Source organism: Pristiophorus japonicus, chromosome 22, assembly GCF_044704955.1.
Source record: "Pristiophorus japonicus isolate sPriJap1 chromosome 22, sPriJap1.hap1, whole genome shotgun sequence".
NCBI classification, from domain to species: Eukaryota; Metazoa; Chordata; class Chondrichthyes; family Pristiophoridae; genus Pristiophorus; species Pristiophorus japonicus.
The window spans coordinates 14,140,139-14,150,601 of NC_091998.1; the positions used below are offsets into that span (position 1 = coordinate 14,140,139).

The 10,463-nt window shown below is 38.8% G+C and overlaps 1 protein-coding gene across 5 annotated transcripts in view; it reads left to right on the plus strand.

Annotated features, from left to right (window-relative positions):
• parga (poly (ADP-ribose) glycohydrolase a) overlaps positions 1-8,982 on the plus strand; it is a 179,411-nt gene extending 170,429 nt beyond the window's left edge. For all 5 annotated transcript variants that reach the window (XM_070865649.1, XM_070865647.1, XM_070865648.1 and 2 more), the window contains 3 exons: positions 5,919-6,024; positions 7,543-7,671; positions 8,015-8,982. In XM_070865649.1, coding sequence (XP_070721750.1) covers positions 5,919-6,024; positions 7,543-7,671; positions 8,015-8,160 — 381 coding nt within the window. In that variant the 3' untranslated portion in view covers positions 8,161-8,982. The remainder of the gene's footprint in view (positions 1-5,918; positions 6,025-7,542; positions 7,672-8,014) is intronic.
• The last annotated feature ends 1,481 nt before the right edge of the window (positions 8,983-10,463 follow it).

Genomic DNA, 10,463 nt, shown 5'->3' on the forward strand with positions numbered 1-10,463 from the left:
AAGGGAGAACCAGTTGATGTGGTGTATTTGGACTTTCAGAAGGATTTCGACAAGGTCCCACACAAGAGATTAATGTGCAAAGTTAAAGCACATGGGATTGGGGTAGTGTGCTGACGTGGATTGAGAACTGGTTGACAGACAGGAAGCAAAGAGTAGGAGTAAATGGGTACTTTTCAGAATGGCAGGCAGTGACTAGTGGGGTACCGCAAGGTTCTGTGCTGGGGCCCCAGCTGTTTATATTGTACATTAATGATTTAGACGAGGGGATTAAATTTGCGGATGACACTAAGTTGGGTGGCAGTGTGAGCTGCAAGAAGGATGCTATTAGGCTGCAGAGTGACTTGGATAGATTAGGTGAGTGGGCAAAATGCATGGCAGATGAAGTATAATGTGGATAAATGTGAGGTTATCCACTTTGGTGGTAAAAACAGAGACAGACTATTATCTGAATGGTGACAGATTAAGAAAAGGGGAGGTGCAACGAGACCTGGGTGTCATGGTACATCAGTCATTGAAGGTTGGCATGCAGGTGCAGCAGGCGGTTAAGAAAGCAAATGGCATGTTAGCCTTCATAGCGAGGGGATTTGAGTACAGGTGCAGGGAGGTGTTACTACAGTTGTACAGGGCCTTGGTGAAACCACACCTGGAGTATTGTGTACAGTTTTGATCTCCTAACTTGAGGAAGGACAATCTTGCTATTGAGGGAGTGCAGCGAAGTTTCACCAGACTGATTCCCGGGATGGCGGGACTGACATATCAAGAAATACTGGATCAACTGGGCTTGTATTCACTGGAGTTCAAAAGAATGAGAGGGGATCTCATAGAAACGTTTAAAATTCTGACAGGTTTAGACAGGTTAGATGCATGGAAGAATGTTCCCAATGTTGGGGAAGTCCAGAACCAGGAGTCACAGTCTAAGGATAAGGGGTAAGCCATTTAGGACCGAGATGAGGAGAAACTTCTTCACCCAGAGAGTGGTGCACCTGTGGAATTCTCTAGCACAGGAAGTTGTTGAGGCCAATCCATCAAATATATTCAAAAAGTAGTTAGATGTAGGCCTTAGTACTAGGGGGATCAAGGGGTATGGCGAGAAAGCAGGAATGCAGTCCTGAAGTTGCATGTTCTGCCATGAACTCATTGAATGGCGTTGCAGGCTTGAAGGGCCGAATGGCCTACTCCTGTACCTATTTTCTATTTCGATGTCTATGTATTCTTAATTATTTGTCCTACCTCTTATTTTGATATCATCTACAGACAATACCCCCAGTCCATAGTATATATTGATTCTCACATAACCATTGAGCAAGAGTGTCGAGATCAATTCTTAGGGTACCTGACTCAACCTCTTTCTATCCCGAAAAATTCCCATTTATGGCTCCCCTCTGCTTGTTTTTAAACTCATTTTCTATTCCATGCTATGATTTACCTTGTATTCTGTGACTCTTTTACGTTAGCCATCAATTGATGTTACTATGGAACATTGTCAAAAGCCTGCTGAAAATCCTAGTGTATACTATCAATTGCATGCCTATGTCAATAACGTCTGAAAATCTGCAGGATAACAATTGCGAGCATCCAACCTTTTAATAACCATATCCATCATTATCCGTACACTGTCGAGCTTCATCCTCTGCCTTTCTGGAAATCTGCTGTCTGGGTGTCTTTCATTCCTCTTCCTGCGAATAGGCTACTGTGAAGTAACAACAACAACTTGTATTTATATAGCGCCTTTATCATAAAACGTCCCAAGGCACTTCACAGGAGTGTTGTAGACAAAACATTTAACCCCAAACTATTTAATGACTTGTATTTAACAACTTCTATTGTAAAACTAGTCATTTGCTTTGCACCTTGATTCCTGCATACATAATTTGGAAAACATTTTTTTGTCTCAAGATATTCTTGGCAATTTTGGATTTCATCTTTTGCTTGGCGCCTCTAATTACTTTTTTTCCCCGCCTGTTTTTGCTTGTCATCACTTTCCTAATCCTTCTGTCAGCCAGATTCCTTGTATGCTTTAAAAGCTTTCTCCTTATCCTGAATATTAATCTTGACATCCCTATCTAACCACATTGGCTTTAAATGTTCTTTTATTTGTTTTGATTTGGTCAGAATTAATTTTGATTGTAATCACCATGTCTTTAAACACTTCCCATGTTTTACTCTACATCTTTTACTATTTTGTCCATTTTTTTTAATGCATTTTAAAGTCCTTTGAAGTCTACTCGTTTTAAAAAGTCCATGTAATAATTTGCTGATGCCAAGTTTAATGTTAATATTAGCTGTAAGACCTCTGAAAGAATTTAGCATTCTGTATTTTGAATTTGTGCAGCAGGATTTATATGGGGCTTTGAAGCTATTTCTCTTTTGATTTAATGACTGCTGCTGTTCCAGCCAAAGAGCAATTTAGTTTACCTGGATTGAGTTACTTCTGTGAGATAACGCATCAGGTCACAACCAACCTGTCTCCATTCAGATGGCTATTAAGCTCACATGTATATCTTTAGTAATTGAGTCAGACTGAGGCACATACTGACACTAAACTATTACAACGTTGTATATTTGCAGTGGAACAAATATGACAACTAATTTTTGTGAGGGATAAGCCTGGCCAAAAACAAATTGCATTATACCTACATATGTCAATGAGAAAATATGCTCACAATGAGAGATGATCTATTAAGACTGCAGCTCATTGGGATTTCTTTGCAATTTTTCAAAAGCCTAGGTTAAGCATTAAATGCACAATATTTAAATTGTATAGAATGAGTAAAATACACATTTACTTGACTGATGCAAAACATCTATTATTTTTAAAAATCCTTGGTTCTGATGAGTAAATCAGGTAGTAGAGTAATGTCTTGCTAAATATAAGGATTTATAGTCCTGCTGAAATTGCAAGAACTTCCTTTAATACTGGAAATCAATACAGTTGGGTTCGTGAAGTCATGTTAAGATATAATTTGTTTTGGTGTATTCTTAAGGTTAGCTTTTCTGCAGCAATAATCATATATCAACAGATTGGGTACAGAGACAGTCTATCTTGTTGGCAAATGTAGGTTTCCAGAGGTTTTATCTTTGTAAATAATGCCCTCAATTTTAGACTTCATTATGTTGAATCAAACTTTACATTTTGCAATCAAAAATTCTTTGACAGAATCATCCCCATATAAATTGAAAATGAAGTTTATTTCAGATACTCTAATTTGATGATCTTGAAATGTCTCTTTCTTCCTCCCCCCACCCAATTATATCTTTAGGATGCCTCACAGTGCTGCATGGCCAACACATTACTTTTGGTGTAGTCTGTAGGCAAACTCAGTAGCCAATTTGTACATAGCAGGGTCCCACAAATGAAAATAAGATAAATAACCAGTCAGCCTTTGCTAGCTGGGTTGAATATTGGCCAGGACACTAGGAGAAGCCTCAGTCCTTTCTGGAATAATGCCATGGATTTTTTTTATGTCCACCTGAATTAAGGACTTGGGACCGCAGATGAATGCCTCATTCAAAGTACAGCACTTTCAACAATGCAGTGCTTCCTCATTATGTTACTTTACTGAATTCAGGAGCTCAGTTGTTGTCTGACAACACAAAGATTGTAGGTTCAAGTCCCACTCCAGAGACTTGAGCACACCATCTAAGTTGACACTTCAGTACAGTACTGAGGGAGCCCGGCACTGTTGTAGGTGCCATCCTTTTGATGAGACGATAAACTGAGGTCTTCTAAATGATCCCACGGCACAATTCACAGAAGAGGAGAATGCTTCTGGTGTGCTAACATTTATCCTGCAACCAAATCAAATACAGATTATCTGGCTATTTATCACACTGCTGTTTGTGGGGCAGTGTTGTGTGCAAATTAGCTGCTTTACATGCCTAAATTACAACAGTGAGTATACATCAAAAGACTTCATTGGGTGTGAAACGCTTTGAGATGACCGGAGGTAATCAAACTCGTATTAATGCTAGTTCTTTCATTCTTTCAGCTTTAAAACCTTGCTAATGCTATATTTTATTTTGCTACTTTTGATGCTGCCAGTACTGGCACTCTTCTCTCGAGTCAGAGTTTTTGAGTTCAAGCCTCATCGCAGAAGTTGAGCAAGTAATGCTTCAGTGCTGTACTGAGGGAATGCTGCATTGTTGGAGGTGCCATATTTTAAATAAGATGTTAAACTGTGTGCCTAGCGTACGTAAAAGATCCCAGGGCACTATTTGAAGAAAAGCAGCAGAGTTCTCCCAGTGTCCTGGCGAATATTTATTCCCCAATTAACACCACCAAAACAGATCTCATTACTGTTTCTGGAGCTTGCTGTTTGTGGACCTTGCTGCGTGTAAATTACCTGCCATAGTTACCTACATAACAATAGTGATTTGGGACTTCCTGAGGACATGAAAGGCACTTTATGAATTTAATTTCAGTTTCAGTGATGTTGCCAAATTATTTTAGTTCATTTTTTGTGCAGTGCTAATGATGCAGTTAAAACAATGGGGCTGAAGTAAAATTATATGTTTAATCAAGCTTATATGTTCAAAGATGCGGACTCTAACAAGAAGGCATCCTGGGGCCTTGGTTAAATATTTATTGATAATACAGAAAAAAAATATATTGAAGGCTGTTATAAGCTTCATAAAAACCATGCAGTATCTAATTAATTTTCCAGTACAAAAGCACAATGCTGAATATAGAATATGAAATAAAAACAGACAATGCTGGAAATACTCAGCAGGTTAGGCAGCATTTGTGGGGAGAGAAATAGAGTTAAGTTCAGGTCGCTGACCTTTCGTCAGAACTGGAAAACATTACAGATGTGATAGGTTTTTAAGCAAGTGTAGGGGGAGGAAAGAACAAAAGGGAAGGTCTGTGATGGGATGGAAGGCAGAACAGATTAAGAGACGAAAGGGATGATGGTGCAAGGCAAAAGCAGATTGTAATGGAGATGCTAATTAATTTACCAGTAGTCGATTGTTGAATAAAACACTACAGTACCTGTCACATGATACCAAATGGCTGCTTTCTGTGTTGTATCATTCTATGAACTCAATTAACCTTTCATCAAAGTCATGCTGCATTCATCATGTCCAATGTACAACTAAAGAGAGAGCATTTATTTCAAGCTATTCATGTTGAACGTAATGTGAAATAGATAAAGAAGGCAGCACAGTGGTGCAGCTCACTCGAGCCCCACTGCAAAGCATTCCTCAGTTGGGAAGCACAAGATCATTTCCCCCCATGGAACTGAGTTGCCAATCTTCTCTTCATGTTGCTGTGGGGAAGCGCAAGCTGAAACTTGATTAAAAACAGCAAGACTGTTAAGATCTGCTCATAAAGCCAGAGTGCATTCAAGTCTTGTAACTACAGCTGTGCTGCTGTGTAAATACTCGCTCGGTGGTTGCTGCTAATCCCCAATACTCTCAACAGGCTTTCAGTCAATAGAATCAGAAAGTTACTGGTTTTCTTGAAAGTACAGCAAGCAAAGTTGAATGACTCTGGGAAAAACAGTCAATCAGGAGCCATGCTTACTTATCCTTGTTAAGTACAAGAATTTGCAGTCAGCCAAAGAAACTCGGTACAATGATGTGATGATCCTTTGGTTACACTGCATCAAGCAGAAAGAGTGATGCCCATGATGAAAAATTTATGTTACAAGCCAAATTTTCCCATAACAGCAGCATGTGAGCAAACTTGAAATATTGAACGAAGCTGGGCAAAATTCCCCTCTTAACATTGTTTTCTATTGTGAACCGGCTCAGTGACCTAGATCAAACCTACACGCTGGGGTAATAGCATTGTTTGTATCAGTAACTGTATTGACATAATGAGGTTGAGCTGTTAGAAGAAGTTAGTTTTTTTTTCTCCTTTGCCCATTTTGTGCATTAAATATTTTCCTGTCTCTTTGCCGTTTACTCATTTCTAGGCTTACTGTGGTTTTGTGCGACCAGGTGCTGATCCCAGGAACCTTTCAGCTGTAGCCACAGGGAACTGGGGGTGTGGAGCTTTTGGTGGAGATGCCAGGTTAAAATGTAAGTTAACAAATTTATTAAAGTATATCCATATGACTATTCCATGAGAGAAAAATTGTTTGGCCATTCGTCTCATTGCTGTTTGTGGAACCTTGCCTACAAAACAGCAGTGACTATACTTCAGAAATAACTCTTTGGCTGTGAAGTGCTTAAGGACACCCTGAGGATGTGAAAGGTGCTATATCAATAAAAGTTCTTTCAAAGTTCTTTGTAGTGAGACCATATCATGGGCATGCCTTTTGTCACATGCAAGGAGTTAACATTTCCATTGAAATTGCAGAGAGGAATATGATAAAGTTTGAAGTATTCCTACGATAATATTTGCAGCAGTAATTTCTATCCTTAAACCTTTTCGTGAATCGTTCTGAAATTAGATGCAGTTTTGTTCAGACCATCGTATTAATAGTGTTTTATTTTGGTGATGTTGATAATTGAATTGCAAATGTCCACCTATCTTGTTTAGTGCACATAATCAAGTGTGACTTATAGAAGAAGTTAGTTAGATTGTGAGGATTGCTTCATCATAAATAATGAGTGTGTTGCATTCATTAATCATTATCCTGAATGCAACATTGTTTAAATAGTCAGACTTTAGATCTGTGTTTGCTGAAGAACTCAGTTCAGTCACAATGCTAGATCCCAGTCATGGCAAAACAGCCAGACCTTTACTGAAAATCTCTCAATTGTACAAAAGACTAGTATTTCACAAGTGGTTGTATGGAGACATTTGCAGTGTTCTTTCCAAATAAGGAAGAATTATCAAACGCACTCTGAATGTTTGGCACAAGTGCTTCCAGATACATGTGCACAGTTGCTATGTGACTATCCGAGTTCATCAGTTAATACTTTTAGACAATCATAAAATGGAGCATCAACAGGCAAAATTACAGACTAAAGATATGATACAGATTTCCTGAAGACAGTAGTGCAATATTGCTCACTTCTAGGTTTGGAAATTCAGACAGGAAGACTGCCTTTCGTTCATTGACTTATATTAAATAACTATGGCACACGTCGTTTTGCAAGATGTTTAGGTTTGCCATTTTTGGAACAGAAGGCCAAGCAAAAGTCATCCCTACATTGAATATTCACCAACATATTACAAGTGATTAGCATGGAAAAACGGTATTCATTATATTTGGGGTTTAACTGTAGTAATGTCATTCTAGAGTTCATCACTAGTCCCGAGGGCCTCATTACTATCCCAGGCTTTATAATGAACGCACCTTGGAGGGTATTTTTCTCGTTACTGATCCAAATAATAATAATGCTGTATTTAAGTGCTGTAATGTATTAGCTGCTGGGCTGTTATAGCTCAGATAAACACTAAAGTGTTGAATATGCGGTTGCTCCAAGCACAAAAGAGTAATATTAAAAGCCAGGCTTAGAGATGGCTTTAAAAGGGAGAAATAGGTTACTGTTTTGGGCAGGTTCCTCCATCAGAGGATAGGTTTCCCAGTTCACCAATTGCTGTCTGAGGGAAGGAACACTGACATACTGTATGTGAATTTGTTGCAGCCTTATTGCAGATGATGGCAGCGGCAGAAGCAGGGCGGGACGTGGTTTATTTCACCTTCGGAGACCGAGAATTAATGACTGAGATACACGACATGCACAACTTCCTAATTAAGAAAGAGCAAACTGTTGGTAAGCCGAACTCATTTATAAAATGCGGAATTGTCAGCATTTGCAGCCTAGACACGCAAAAACAGATTGTGAGTGACAGCAACATTTTCTTCTTTCATTGGAAAAGATCTTTTGCATCTAAAGGGTTTAAATTCTGTAGATTGATAGTAAAAATGCAACATTTCTGTTAAATGTCTTGACAATGTCCACATTCAATTCACTGTGGCTCTTTATTTGGATTGCTAAATGTTGCATGTAATTTGTGGGCACTTCAATGTTGAATAAATTCTGATAATTTGCACAAGTGCTCCCCAAATCTTCAACTGAATAGTAAACTTCTTTACTTCTGCCTTTTCCTTCCCAGGTCACGTCTACAAGCTTTTGGTGCGATACTGCAGTGAAGTGTGCGGATCCTGTTCCTTTTCAAAACCAAACATCAAACTCTACAAATTCATTTATGATTCCGTAGGCTTGTACACAGATTCAACAGATGACGATGACGATGATTGACTGCTTTTCCAGCTCTGTAACACTGGAAAGACTACCTTTAAACTCATGAGGTGACTGAGCTTTATTGCTCAACACCACAATTATGCTTGCAAGAGATCCTGATTCTATAGGCCCATTCTTAAGTAAAATACATCCCAAAACATTGTCCATTATTCTGACGGAATATTTTCTGAAGTATTTTTGGTAGCAATGTTTGTTCGTGCTAGAAATCAAGCCTAAAGTGCTTCAAATTGAAATTTCAGGTATAGGAACCATGCGGGGCTAATGGCCCAGGGACTAACGGGCAATATATACCTATTCGATATAGTACATGTCCTCTTACTTCACACTTTATGCAATCACAATAGAAGAACAGTTACCAATATAAATCTGTCTTAATTAAGATTAATAATTCATGCAATTCTTCTGAAGGATTAAACCAATGTTATGTTCAATTCTTTGAGTAATCTCTCTGGTTAATGGATTTAAATCAAAGTTGAAATCCCAGCATGCTCCAAGCATGGCTTTGCTAATGTGTTATCAACAAAAATTAAAGACAGACTTGTAAATTGGAGGAGCAAGAAAATGATCCTCTTTGACTCATATTGGGAGGGGAAGCAATGATGTCGGGTTTTTTTCTTTTTTTTTGTTTAAAAATAACTAAGAACTTGAATACCAGTTATGTATTCTTTCAGACTGTGGTATTTTATGCTGAAAATATTTAGGAATATTAGCTGCTGTCTAAGTGGTTGCTATCAATAATATATCTGGGGGAAATTCTGTGCCAATGTGTAAAGACGTTTTTTTTAATTGTCGAAATAAAGGTTTGGTGTTGAGTACAAAGCTTTATGAAGTTCTTTACAATAGTGTCAGATTGCATTGTACGTTCTGTTTGATTGTAAACAGATACTGAATAGAATGATTACCCGCAGACTGAAAACGCTTAGATGAATGTTGCAGAGCACTCAGCTGTGACAGGAATGGGATTGGAAAGGACCCGTAGCCACTCCCAATTTCACATCTCCAGAGTGAACAGCAGTAATGTGAGGAGTCGGTCCTATTGCAGATTCTGGAGAGTTCAAGAAGTGAATGCTGAAGTGGTTTCAAATATGTGGTTGACGGAAATCCTTCTGGGGACTGGCTGGCCAACTGGGGGATCTGGGCAACATGATTGGCAGATGTTCCACTGATATGATCTGGTCAATGTTCCACGGGTGAATGTGTTTCAAATATCCACAAGCACCTTGGGATACAAGTCATCCTGCAATTATGAACTGAAAGAAAGCAGCATTCTCAGCTAAATACAAATCAACTAAAATGTTTCTGGTGTGAGGTAGAGCCCTTCAAATGTTGAATGGTGGCAGTGTATTTCATGGGTTGTAGGTTCACTTTATAGGAAGTAATATTTTTCATTACACTTTAGCATTAAAGTTATCAAATTTCAAGCTTTCACAAAATAAGACTTTTTAAATTCAGCCCAATGTGCAGTCATTTTTATTCTTCCTCGTTCATTCCGTGTATGCATAGAGTAGAATATAGATTGTCTATAACTGGGTGGAGTGGGGATTTCAGTTGGTGCATTGACCCTCTCAGAAAATAGCACAATGAATGCTCACATGATTTGTTGTCCGTCTGCTTCAGTTGTTGAAGATAAATTTGTAGTTTTAGTCTAAAAAAATTCTCTCCATTTTTCACCTGTGCCATTCTCAATTACAGTACACCTTGATCAGACTGATCTGGTTAGCTTACTGGGTCCACAGGGCCTAACGTGTGTCATTGATGCTTTCTACCTGTGTACAGACCTCCAAACAGTAGTAGTGATGTTGGGGAGGGTATCAAACAGGAAATTAGGGGTGCATGCAATAAAGGTGCAACAGTTATAATGGGTGACTTTAATATGCACATAGATTGGGCGCGCCAAACTGGAAGCAATACGGTGGAGGAGGATTTCCTGGAGTGCATAAGAGATGGTTTTCTAGACCAATATGTCGAGGAACCAACTAGGGGGGAGGCCATCTTAGACTGGGTGTTGTGTAATGAGAGAGGATTAATTAGCAATCTCATTGTGCGAGGCCCCTTGGGGAAGAGTGACCATAATATGGTGGAATTCTGCATTAGGATGGAGAATGAAACAATTAATTCAGAGACCACGGTCCAGAACTTAAAGAAGGGTAACTTTGAAGGTATGAGGCGTGAATTGGCTAGGATAGATTGATGAATGATACTTAAGGGGTTGACTGTGGATGGGCAATGGCAGACATTTAGAGACCGCATGGATGAACTACAACAATTGTACATTACTGTCTGGCGTAAAAATAAAAAAG